The sequence below is a fragment of the Myotis lucifugus genome, unplaced genomic scaffold, assembly GCF_000147115.1.
Source record: "Myotis lucifugus unplaced genomic scaffold, Myoluc2.0 scaffold_325, whole genome shotgun sequence".
NCBI classification, from domain to species: Eukaryota; Metazoa; Chordata; class Mammalia; order Chiroptera; family Vespertilionidae; genus Myotis; species Myotis lucifugus.
The window spans coordinates 209281-222694 of NW_005871373.1; the positions used below are offsets into that span (position 1 = coordinate 209281).

The 13414-nt window shown below is 47.8% G+C and overlaps 1 protein-coding gene across 34 annotated transcripts in view; it reads right to left on the minus strand.

The window, feature by feature from the left end:
- Positions 1-13414, minus strand: part of MAP4K4 (mitogen-activated protein kinase kinase kinase kinase 4) — a 185128-nt gene that overhangs the window by 26065 nt on the left and 145649 nt on the right. For 15 of the 34 annotated variants that reach the window (XR_001350611.2, XM_014466125.2, XM_014466138.2 and 12 more), the window contains 5 exons: positions 8218-8379; positions 5305-5391; positions 4527-4730; positions 3464-3625; positions 812-1045 (listed from right to left, as the gene is read on the minus strand). Coding sequence is in view for 33 of the 34 variants with exons in the window: in XM_014466125.2 (XP_014321611.1) it covers positions 812-1045; positions 3464-3625; positions 4527-4730; positions 5305-5391; positions 8218-8379 (849 nt within the window). In the remaining variant the exon portion in view is untranslated. The remainder of the gene's footprint in view (positions 1-811; positions 1046-3463; positions 3626-4526; positions 4731-5304; positions 5392-8217; positions 8380-13414) is intronic. The other 19 variants (XM_023764251.1, XM_014466139.2, XM_014466142.2 and 16 more) reach the window with 12 other exon arrangements.

Here is a 13414-nt window from a genome sequence, read left to right on the forward strand (position 1 = left end):
TCTACAGCAGTCCTAATTCTGGTAGCCTCACTGTCACTGCCCCGCCCCCACCCTGCCCGCTCGGCCTCCACTGACACACGGAAGAGAAAACGTAGTCCAGGCAGCGAAGGCGCGGGACCACAGCCGGTGCCTCTGCAGCCGTCTGCTGGCGGGGACATACAAAGCATTTTGCTAAGAAAATGTGAGAATCAGGAAAATAAGCTCAAAGAAACCAAACAATGTCCACAAATGGATCAGTAGGAAACAAAAGACTGGTAGGAAGCAAGAAAATATTCAGAGGAAGCAAATTCTAAATGGAAGAAAAATTAAATGTGCCTTTATGTTTAATTTCACCATTAAGTAATTATCAAAAAAATTAAAAATTAAAAAAAGTTGAAAGCAAAACAAAGCCAAAAAATTCCTCAATTTAAAAAGAAAAATGTCTCCTTTTTGAAATTTTTGTTAATGATTTTTCTTTACAAGACCTTTTCTGAAAATTTGGATAATGGTTAATGTCGAAAAATAATCTGTAACTTCTGTATAAACTTAAGACAACTGCTAAAATAGAAGCTATTCTACCTGTTCTAGAAGCATGCTCTTTGGTTACTTTGTCACCCAGTGTTTAGATAGAGTTAACAACAACAATGAACAGCTAGCACTGGCTGGACGTAACTGCCGAACTGTGGAGCTTTCTCCCCACCGTAAAAAGTTCCTTTGAAATTTCATGGCCCCGTAATTCTGGTGAAGTCACCATACCCTTAATTGAAATAAGTAATTTTTAAAAAACAACAAAAAGGAAAAAGCAGCACACATCTGTCTGTCTGCTTCTTACCCTTGGAGGCACCTCGTCACTGTCTGATCTAGACCAAGCCTTTTGGGTGGGGTCAGGCGCCTCCGACTTAGAGTCAGAACTCTGACTGAGCGCCTCACTGCGGGAAGGTGGACATGGGTCCTGAGAGCGAAGATGGTGGTGTGCAAATTTGGGAGGAGAAGGGTCACTGAAGGAATGGGATCGCGAGACAGGGGAAACATTGTTCTTGAGAGATGCCAGGTGGGACCACTGTACCTTACAAGAAAACAAAACACAAGACATTCAATGCGTTCTGCATAAAAGGCTTTCTGGTCAATTCCAAATTCAAAGCAGGAACTGGGGAAAGCAGCTGGTGCTCTGGGGTTAGGTAAGCCCGGCAGCAAGCCGCTCAGGCTAAAGTGAATAGGGACCTGGGACACAGTATGGACAGGAAAACAAATGTACACTTAGGAGGAAAACTCTTTCAATGTCCAGATAAACATTACAAGAGCAGCAAACGTGAAGATTTAAAATTTAAAAAAGGCTTATTGCCTCCTGTGCTGATGGGGGACACGCGCTCCTGCATGTCCATGTCCGAGCAGAGCCTGGAGGCAGCGGGCGGCACGGAGGCGCCGGCGCGTGCACACCTGCCTGCCCGCCTGCTCCCTGCAGGGCCCGCCCTCTGACCAGCAGCAGTGAAACAGCACACTGAGTGAGCAAACACTAAGCCCTCAGGTTCTGACAAATTATAATATAGTAACTTAAAAACAGCCAACTTTCCAACTACACCAACATTATCCTTCTTTCTTCTTCCGAGTCTTAAAACACTCAAACCCTAGATCTCCATACATCACACTAGTTAGGAAAAAAGAACTTTAATTTCTTTAGAAATATTCATTACTATGATTCCCTAAATTGACCTTCTACATGACAATACTTGTTAACTGGGTTTTTATCTGGTTGCTTTTAAATTGGACAAACAATCTCTGAAATATTCTGTATTTTCTTTAATTTATTTTGTTTTAAAATGTTTAATATTGCAATTTACATAACTCCAGCTATATATCTATTACATCAATGCATTTAATGAAAACGGGAAATGCCAAATCACAACTGATTCAACCTTCCCAAAAGCAAGATTCAAAATTAGTTCCAGGTCTGTGAGTTCTAGTTGCGAGTCACAGAGCTAGTGATTGGTATAATCTCAGATGCCTAGAACGTGTAAACTGTTCAGAGTCCGGAAAAGCGTGGATCTGAAAGCGTTATCTGTAACTACAATGTTCAACACATGGCTTTAGCATAGGGCCCTCCCTGGAAACTCCCCAGAGAGGACGTGTTCACAGGTGCCTGCTGCAGCCAGAGCAGCCTTCCCAGGAGGAGCAGCCAGGGGCCCCGCCAGGCACCACAGGAAGGAGCCATCAGCACGGAAGGCAGCCTGCGGAACTCAGGAACGCCTAGTTCCTAAACTGTCGGTGGCCAAATAGGTGAAGGCTTTCTATTCATGGCAGGGCTAATTTTCAGATTAAAAACTAATCCTGGCCTCTCCACAGGAACGTCGTCAAACTGATTCTACTAGTCCCTCCTCCCAACCCCTTCTCCTTTCCCCATTCACCCTGTCCTGCCCTCTGTCTCCTTTGTCTTTCCATCCTTTACTCGGAACTGGGATCGGCTGGTGGGCCAGCTCTCCCGTGAAGCACGAGCGGCTGACTCCATGGGACGCCTCCCATGGCCCCCGAGGGCCAGAGCCTGGCTCTGTGCTCCTTAAACTCCTCACACGGGGCTTCGTTCCTGTGAAGCACACTCAAATCCTCGTTCGAAGCACCACAGCTACTTCTCTCACAAGAACATGGATTCTGCCCCCAACACATGCAAACCTCAGTGAACCTAGGCCTCAGAACTTGCTTCCAATATTCTGCGTTGCACAGCTGCAGAGCAAAATGACTAAAAGTCTGCTGTTTCAGCGAGAACGTGGCAGCAGTGGGAACCTAAGACCTCTGCGTGGTACCCTCTGCCGTCCATGTTCTCCCCAGACAGCAGCGGCTCTCTGGCCCACCGCACTCAGCTCAGGCTCTCCCACCCCAGCCCCGTGGCGACCCGTGAGCGCTTGTGACCTTGACCCCACCTGCTTCAGGGAAAGCCACACCTCACCTATTGGATTGTAACTTTTTTAGGATCTTGAACCTTTTGAGAATCTGATAAAAGGCTCGTTTCCCAGAAAAAAACAAAACAAAACAAAAAAGCATGCACATTTGGACAGACCCAAAACTTGTACTGGAATTTCAGGGCAGTGCTGGCTCTCTGATGCCCCCTCCTGGGCTAGCCAGGTGCCAAGGTCTGGCTAAGAAAAGGTCTGGTTCGCCCCTTATGTACTTGTAACACTAACTTTCTAAAAACTAAACTGAAAAAATCCTTTCTATTAGAATAAGAAAACACTTATTCATGAACATCTGACAGAATGCTAGACTAAGAGAAAAAAATCACCAAATCTGGATATGCTTAGTAAGTACAACAAAAATCTTAAAACACTTCCTACTTTTCCCTATCAAAAGAGGGTCTGTCCTCTTCAGGCTAGTCTAAACTCACTCCTGCTCTTCTCTTCTCTCTCTCAATGTGGGAACACACCAAAATGTGATTACTACCAGCAGGCCCGTGCTCTGAGCCCCACGTGCCCGACCCGCAGCCTGGCTGCCGCACCTGGGGCTCAGCTGGTGTCTGCAGGGCGGGGTGCACAGGCTCGGCGCTGCCACTGGAAAAGGACTCTGATCTGCAAGGCACTGGCGGCTCCAGCACTCTGCCTGTCTGCTTAGCCTGGGCTTCAGGGGAGCTGTGGTTAGTTTTCCTAAATCTATCTTCCACCTGCATTGGAGAATTAGAAGACATAACACAGTGTTAGTGGGGAAAGCAGGTACCAGAGAAAGCCTGGCAGTGGGCGGACTGTGAAGAGAAATTTTCTATTTACTTCAACTACAAGGAAAGAAAGGGAGAGCTTAAAAGGGAGGAGGCAAATAGAGCAGGTCCAGGGTTGGACTCCAGACAAAGAAATACTTAAGAGAACCAGTTAGAAGAGGCCCTTGAGACCTCCTCCTGGCAGGAGTTCTAGGGCTGTACATGAGGATGATAAACCAGAAAACATTAAATGTGTCACAACCAACTAAACCAACAGATGAAAAGATTGCCACCAGGGATCCAAAACACATTTCATTCAAATGCCCTGCAAAAAGGGCATTCCAGCACATGTGTTCCCCGGGCTCTCGGGGGCCAGGGGCACGGGAGGCTGACAGGCTCCCTCGTCCCAGGAGCCCAGGCCACCTGTGCCACACTCACCGGGAGGCTCTCCCAGAGGCAGCAATTTGGTACCAAGTCAGGATCACTGAACAGTCAGGAAGTCGGGGCTGTGGACACACTTCTCCTCATCTCCGTTTTGGAAAACAGTTAACCGGCCACCACTCCCTCGTTTGCATCTTAAAGAATGATTCTGCCAGACAACCTTCCCCCTTGTGTTTAGTTCAGTGTTCAGTTCATCGGAGAATCGGTACCAAAGGCACCCTGGTCCTCCATGGAGAACACGCTGAACTGGGTAAGAAGCCCTGCGAGTCAGCCCCTCACTTCTCAGGACCTGTTTCTCCGCTGGAGACGCGAGGGGGTGGGCCATCAGCTGAGGGCACGTCTAGCACGAATACCTTACAGGAACCCACACGGACTCCTGTCTGCCTGCGCGATGCAGGGGACAGCAGGGGACGACGCAGGGGAGCGGTACCTCTCGCGCTCTGTCGGCCGGCTCGTAGTGGGGCCTGGGCTCCGGGGCGTGGTAGCTGGGCTTGTTCCTTTCCTGCGGCGGCGGCTGTGGGTGCGGCCTCCGGTGGTCGTGCTGTAGAGACAGGAGATATGCTTGTTCTTGTTGCAACTGCCTCTGGAGCCTCTCTGCCTGCCGGTGCTGCTCCAGCTCCCGCCAGCGGCACTCCTTGGGGAGGGAGAGGAGAACATTGAATCTAGGGGACACTGGAGGGCTGGAGGGCTCGCCTCTTCTCCAATTCATTCTCAACTCTCCAATGACCATGCTATCTCCCCCCCCGCCCCCCATGCTTTGTAACAAAGTAAAATGCTGGGGTTTTAAACAGCATATTACCTGTGGAAAATCTGACAGCTTGTTGCTAACAATATCACTGGACAGAGTAAGAGAGAATTCAATTAAACGTCAGGAGCAGTGGTTTCAAAAGGAACCCAGAGTAAACTAGGTGAAGTCCTACGCAAGCGCTTTCAACCATCAACCCTGAGTGTTCTTGTTTGCTCACTGAATGCCAACTTCTGTTCAAAGCCTTGTCTATCTACCGAACAAGAACAGTTCTCAGTGGGAAGTGAGTAGGTAAATAAAAGCCACCTGGAGATGTGTCTCAAGCAGTAGGACCACGGAGGTGTCTCCACTGGAGCCTGCCAGCCCCCAGCACTACCCAGAACGGTCTGGTGGCGCACAGCTGCGCCCGCTCGGGGAGGACAGACGCGCCCTGGCACTACAGACAGACAGACGCGGGCGTTACCAGTAACAGGGCCTGCTCCTGGAGCAGCTGCTGCTGAAGCATTTCCAGGTGCCGCTGCTCCTCTTCGAGCTGCCGCCTGATATACTCCTGTCACACAGAAATTACCCAGCAATCAATGGACCCACACAGAGAGATCAGGACCCTGACGGGAGTGCACCCACCATCGGCCCGTCGTCCTGGGGGGTAGTTCACTTAGTCATGAGTCTCAACAAAATCCATTGCTCAGAATTTTCCCAAGAACTTCAAAAACTGGCCACCAAGACCTGCAGAGTTTAACAGATGAGGGCATGCACTCCACCAGTCTACACGAGGTGCCTGGAAGTGCGTCTGTCATACACAAATGCAGGCTTTAAAGGGCTGCGAGGTTCTTTGGGATGGCAGACTCTGAAGTCGGCAGTTTAATTTTAGGAAACCAAAGCGTTCTCATTAATAAAAGTCTGCTTCTTAGTCATTATTTAGACCAAGCATGGGTTGCCAATTTTTAAAACCCCAAACCAAAACCTGTTTAATATTAAAATACAACAAGCAGGATTTGTGTTTTCGCTGGTGATAGATACATAAGGCACCTAGAATAACTACATTCTGAAAGTCTGGACATGTCAGACTCGGGCGACTTTCCACCAACGAACAGGCCCAGGTTCTTCACAAGGAGGGGCCCTGGGTGTCCCTGAGAGAGAAAGGAGAGGGGAGTGGCTTTTCCAATGGAAAGAGAAGGATGAAGAATGAAAATGGGCAAACACATCCAACATATGTATATAAAGAGGAAAACGCCAGCCTGGAGTCTCCACGCATACTTAATGGCTGGGGAACCAGAGGCCCTCGCTGTGGACCAAGCAAGCCCTCCCAGGCTGGCAGGCTCCACATCTGAGAAATGACTTCAGGGCCTTCCCTCCCCACTCTCAGGATGGCTCTGTGAGGCTCAAATATGAGTTACAGATATGAGTTACAGATAACCTCAGAAAGAACAAAGTTTGTACAAAAAACAGGTGTCTTTCCTTTTCAATGGGGAAGAAAGCTAACTACTCGAAAGGGGAGTAGGCTAAGGGGTCCCTGAGGGCAGCCTTCACTCTGAAATTCAGATACTTCTTTACAGAGTCCACTGCTGACAACCCACTTATCCCAAGCTGCACCCCTGAGGTACCTGAAGTGAAGTTGTGGCTAACCAATAAATCTAATTGCGAGAAGGCTGGGTAACAGAAATCACGACATGTAAATTTCCTGAGAAATGTTCATCTTACAAAGAAAATTTAGCCAAAAAAAACAATAAAAAAAGCCAGTCTGGCAGAAAGCATACTCACAGACCAGTGGCTAACGCACCCTGACTCCAACCCAGGCTCCACGAAGGAAGGGCCGAGCACGCACGCCTCCCAGAGTGACCGAGGAAGGACCCCGCCCACCCCCTCTTCTCTGGACTAGACAGAATTAAGCCATAAGCTAAAGCAGGGGTCCTCAAACTACGACCCACGGGCCACATGCAAATACAAATATTGTATTTGTTCCCGTTTTGTTTTTTTACTTCAAAATAAGATATGTGCAGTGTGCATAGGAATTTGTTCATCGTTTTTTTTTTTAAACTATAGTCCGGCCCTCCAATGGTCTGAGGGACAGTGAACTGGCCCCCTGTTTAAAAAGTTTGAGGACCCCTGAGCTAAAGGATCAAGTAGCCCACTCATTTGTTTTCTGCCTTCAAAACACAGGGGCACCTGGAAAATGCACATCTATCCAAGTCACAGGGCCTAGTCCACGGACACAGGGCAGTCACACAGGCACACACACAGGCACACTTATGCAGAAGGGGTGTTCCCTCAGCACTGTTCCCATGGGAATTCTGCAACAGAATGAGGAAAGCCGAATAAAACTGACTTTTGATGTTATTTAGTTTGTTTTGATGTTACTTTTTTAAAGAGGTGAACAATGCTTACTATACACAATAGCTAATGCCTGTCACTAGAACAATAAAGGCTAAGTATCAGTTTCATATCATCTTATCACAACTGAATTGTGAGGATTAAATTGTGATTTAATTTTTAAAAGCATGTAGTGCATGTTATGTCTTCTTTGCAGTCCCCAAGTATAAATTGAAATGTGAGAAAAACAAAACAAAACACACCAGTTAATTGGCCCACCATGTCAGGAAGGTAACATAAAAAACGTCACTCGAATTCCTAGGAACACTGGCAATGAGCAGGCAGACCGAGTCTCAGAAAACCCGAGGCGTATGACACGCACTGACCACCAGGGAGCAGACGCTCAACGCACAGGCATGGAAACATGGAACAGACTGATGAATCTCAGAGGGAAGGGGAAGGGGGGAGGGTGGGAAGAGATTAACCAAAAATCTTATTCGCATAGTAGAGGCCCGGTGCGTGGATTTGTGCACCCGTGGGGTCCCTCGGCTTGGCCTGTGCCCTCTCGCAATCCAGGACCCCTCGGGGGATGTTGGACTGCTGGTTTCGGCCCGATCCTCACAGGCCAGGCTGAGAGACCCCCCCCACCAGTGCACAAATCTGTGCACCGGGCATCTAGTATTAAATATTCGGTTAGCCAGTGGTTACTTCAAATATTGCTCATAAGAAATTTCTTACAATTGACTTTTAATACCATTTTTAAAGTGTTAGGTCTGAAGCATTTAAGCTGAACCTGAGAAGATATATTCAGAAATCTTTCAGCCACCGTACTATCGGTAGACCACTTTTCTGGTTTCAAGGTTCCTAAAGTGTAATAGTGTATAAGTCTTTTAAAAAAGACAATAGGCTCAGTTTACTGGTTACTTCTAATTTGTTTCAGCATCCTGACCCTCTAATGTCCTGGACATGTGCACCCACACGCGTGTGTACGTTCTGCCCTAAATACCCCAACTCTACAAAGTGACACACCTCCCGAGCACAGGTGGGAACATCCCTGTGAACTAACCTGCTCTCTCTCGACTCTCCTCTTCTCTTCCTCGGCCCGCCGCCGCTCCTCATCCTCTTTCCGCCTTCTCTCCAGTTCCTCTAGCCGCCTCTTCTCTTCTTGTTCTCTCCTTCGCTGCTCACGTTCTTGCTGCCTTCTAGCCTCACGCTCTCTCCTTTGTTGCTACATAAGGAAAGATAGAATCAGAGGGATCTTCTGGCCATGGCTCTCATGACAGTTTGTGTAACAGTTACAACAAATGAGGGGGGTTCATGGACCCCATTTCTACTGGCCAATTATTCCACATGGCCCTGGGCCCATATACCCATACCAGCTTCCTCAGAAATACTGGTTAACAGTGCTGTGTTTCTGTGAATCCTTACAGGGTTCGGTTTCATTTTTATATCTATTATTCCCCATTCTTCACTGTATCATAGCAATTAGGGGACAGGAAATTCTTAATCCTTAAATATCACTAACAGTAACCCAAGGCCCTAAGCTCCCCCCCCCCCCCGAAAAAGACAAAAGACAATAAAACAAAAGAAAGTAGATATAGGGCAAATAAAGGAGAAAAATAATTAAAGAGGTTTCAGCACTCATCAAGAAGAGAACTGACATCAACTAGAATAATAAATGTCATTATTATTAATATGAATACAAACAACTGCTATCAAGCACATGCTTACTACACATCCCACACTCAATAGTTGATATTCTTTTTTAAAAAAAAATGATGTTAGAGAGGGACAGAGAGAAACATCGATTTGTTGTTCACTTATTTATGCATTAACTGGTTGATTTAAAAAAATATTTTATAGTATGTTTTTATTGATTCCAGGGAGAGGGAGAGAGAGATAAAACATCGATGATGAGAGACAATCACTGATCGGCTGCCTCCTGCACATCCCCCACTGGGGATAGAGCCCACAACCCGGGCATGTGCCCTGACCGGGAATCAAATTGTGACCTCCTGGTTCATGGGTCGATTCTTTATGTATCCTGACCGGGAATGGAGCCTGCAACCTTGGCTTATCGAGACAATGCTCTAAGCCACTGAGCGACCCAGCCAGGGAGTATTTGATATTCCTTATTCCAGATTCTTTACCTAATATGATTCTCATAACAAACCTAGGAAGTAGGTATTTCATTCCAATTCTACAGAGGAGAAAACGGGTTCAGAAAAGTTAAGGGGACTTGCGCAGTGTTGCCAGCTCATAAGCCCCAGCTAGAAGGACACACTGTCTCCAAAGCCGATTCTGTTAACGTTAACATCACTCTGCATCCACCAACAGGTGCAAAAGGCGCCTGACTCACCAGCCTGGCTCCGACAGCCGCCCCTAATCCAGCTGCTCTAGTGACCCACAGTGTGGACATAGGCACAGGCCCTCATCTGGCTGTTTGTCCCTCTAGCCCAGACGTCCGACAGTACACACTTCCGCAGTGCAGAGAACAAAGCACCAGTTCTCCCCACGGAGGGAAAGACGCTAGCCGGGCGACCTCGGAAGGCAAAACACCTCTCAGCATGCTCCACACAGCAGCCTGCAGCCACATGTTAGTGACTTTTGTCAGGGAAGATACCGGCCTAGGACATGACTACGCACCACAGACCACTTTTTAATTTAAAAGTTTTAATTTCAGACCATCCTTTGTGGTCACTTTAGGTCTCTGAGTTTGCAAGGCCACTGTGCAGGCCTTGCTGAGCTCGTCAGGTTAGCATGTGCCCCTTTTCATCCACATATCCCCCTTTTGGTCATGTTACTGAGCACTTGAAATGTGACTGGTCTGATTGAGAAACTGAGTTTTTAATTTTATTTCATTAAAGTTAATTTAAATAATCATGTGGTTAGTGGCTACTGTACTGTATTGCATTGCTCTAGAGAATAAACAGCTATCAAATTTCTCAAGACACAGGAAGTCGATATTACTACCACAAACTTTAATATGACATTGAGATTAAATATTAAAAAAACAAAACAGCTTGGCTGATGTGGCTCAGTGGTTGAACATCAACCTATGAACCAGGAGGTCATGGTTCGATTCCCAGTCAGGGCACATGTCTGATTTGTGGGCTCGATCCCCTATAGGGGGCATACAGGAGGCAGCCGATCAATGATTCTCTTTCATCACTGATGTTTCTATCTCTCTCCCCCTCTCCCCTCCTCTCTCTGAAATCAATAAAAACATATTTAAAAAAAGACAGTTTGAAGTGAAGCATTGGGGATATTAGACACAAACGTTTACAATGGGTATTTATTGTAGCCTAAGCATTCCTTCTGGATTCCCCCCTGACCCTTGACTAGCATCCGTCTGAAGTAGACACTCACAGATGATTTCCTGCGAATGTCCAGTACCGCACCTGTGGGATAACTGGGTAGAAAGGATCACCTGGTATCTGGTCTCTCGGCTGAGGACTAACCACATCATCATTATCCTCAGTGGAGCTCTAAGTGGGCTTTTGACCCCACAGCCTCCTGTTTGCTGCCTTCCATGTTTTGTGGCTTTGTTCTCCATTGACTGCTCTTAGAACTCAGTGCACAAAACTCACCAGGTTCCCATGGGTGAGGGCAGCGTCATGGAAAGAACTGAGCTCCTGTCCTGTTTTAGGAACTACCACTTCCAATGGCTGAGGCATCTCCATTGAATGTGAAGACCAACACTGCCTTGTACACCCGCTTACTGCCCGCCACCTGCTAGCTTAATGACTTTTCACTGTTTCAGTCTTAGAAAAGAGGAAAAAAGGACACTAGAGTTTGTTCAAAACAAAGGCCTCAAAAGCAGGCTTTCCGCACCGATGCCATTTCCATGTGTGGCTCCCACTCAGGGGCAGGATGGCACATGGCCCGGGCTCCCGCCTGCACCCCGCCCTGCACCCCTTTTCTTTTAAAAACTAGCTGCCAGAACATAGGACAAACAGCAACACTCCCCTCACAGGACAAACGGCACGCAGAAGCGCGAGGTCAGAGACCCGAGTCACAGCCACGCAGCGGTGCGGGCTTCTCCTTCAAAGTAACGAGAGCACAGACCCTCACTCATACCCGGTGCATCTTCTACGCAGAAACACAAAAAGCTGGTTTTCGCCAGTACATCACTTAAATATATAGTTGCTGAGAACACAACCATTTTTCCAACACTGGCAATAAAAATCATAATTTTCCCATTGGAAAACACATTTTTTAGCTTTAAATAGAAATTAACTCTTATAGATATCCCCGGCTAGCCAAAAATTTCAGAGGAAAACATCTTCTTTCTTGTTGAGTAAAAACACATTAAAAATAAAACCTGAAGCTGAAATGCAAAGAAGAATGTCTCTCATTTAATCAGTTTTAGAGCTTCAAACTTGTTCTCCTTGAAGAGGTAAAAACAGGAGCGTTCTGGAAGCTTCCGCTCTGCCGGGCAAGTGTGGCTGCAGCAGCCTACTGTCCTCCCCAGGCCCACAGTGGAGGCTCAAGGGCAAGGCTGTGGCAGTGTTGAGTGGCTAGAATACACAGGGGGTAGCAAATATCAGGGAGGCTGTTAAGAAGTCCTACCTCCCAGTGAAAGAGAGAGCCCACAGCCACACAAAGGCAAGCAGCTTCCCACAAGGGCATGTCAACAACCCGCCTCCTCCAGTCAGACAAAAGCAAACAAAAGAAAAAGGAAAACAAAAGAAGAAAGGCCACCAGGGCTACACCCTTAAAATTGCCCTTAGCTTCAGAGAATTCTAGTTCCCAGCCAATCAGAATGTGAACAGGTCAAGGAGGCAAAGGATCTTCTACACTGAATTTTACAACTTCCCGGCAGTAGCCAAGGAGGGCCACAGGGTTCTCAGGAGGCTGGGGTCTGCGCTGTGGAACTCTAGAGAGAACCCAAGGCCACAGGGGCGGTGCTGGTCCTGACTGGCTGCCCTGGCACCAGCCGCTCCCCTCCCATGAGCCTGATTCCTGCCTTGTCGACGTGTGTGGGGGAGCGGAGGAGGTTGTCTGGACCAGGTACCATCAGGGCCTAGAGTTTGCAAGGGATAGTTTTTTGGAAGAAGTCAATAGTTGATGTGTGAAGTAAGAACAATTTTTAAAAGGTCTCACAAACAGTGAACTATAAGAGGATCATTGCTCCAGGCCAGATGTGGGCTCTCCCCTCCCTTGCCCCAGCCTGGAAGTGTGCCCAGATGCGGTGAGATGGCAGGACCAACAGGAGGAGGACGGAAAGGCCAAGCGGCTTGTCTCCACAGTGAGCTGAAGGCAGGAAAAGCAGCTCACCTAGAGCTTCTACTTAACCCTTTCAGGACAATGGCTCTGCCTGCTACGTACGTAAGTACATACATATCAGATACAAGTGCTGGTTTCCATGGAGGCTGCAGGGGCCCGACACGCAGACACCTGGGCGGTGCTTGCTGCCGTGCTGACTCTAGGAAGGATGGTGAATTAAGGTGCCATTTAGCTCGACCTTATTACACTACCAGAAAAAGCCATGGGTTGCGCCCGCCCGTGTGGCGCTTGCATCCTGCCCCGGGGGCCTGTCTTTCCTCAGTCCCCATTTCTGCTGACGCCTGGCCTGTCCTCAGAAAGAACCAGACGAGAAAACATTTCACAGGAGTCTGTTGCTACACCGCGGTCCGCACGCAGCCCAGCACCCAGCTCAAACCAGCCAGGGAAGAGAAGGGGACCAGTGGAGGAGAGCCGAGGAGTGGACCGGGACGAGGCTGGCCCTCTCCGGCATCACTTGCGGCAGGTCCATGGAGGGTGGACGGTCTCAGCCCAGCCCAGCCCCGAGACCGACTTCCGGCTCGCCCCTCCTGCTCTCTCCCTGCGCTGTCGTCAGCTGGGGTCTCAGGAGACGGAGGACCTGGGTGCACATTCTCTGGCTTTGGCTCCGGGTGAAAGCACTCATATTAGGTTGTAAGCTCCAGAGTGCTGAAATGTGTGGAATCCAATGTCTTGGTTATTTCCAATTGCACTGAGGGCAGGGATCCCAGCCTGCTGGGAAATTTGACTAAGAGGCAAATTTAAAATGCTTTTAAAAGTAGCTTTTTTCATTTTATTCATGTTTTAAATTTTTAAATCAAAGTACAAAATACGTTTAAAACTTAAAAAGAATATCAGGCTTGTGTAAAAAGCAAGCCACCCCACTTCTCACTCCCAATTCTTACTGCCAAAGTACTGTCAATGCTTTCAGTTTTTGCCATAGTATTTATATCTTTGTGCTTATAGAGTGAATTTTTTCCCATTTCAGACACCATCTA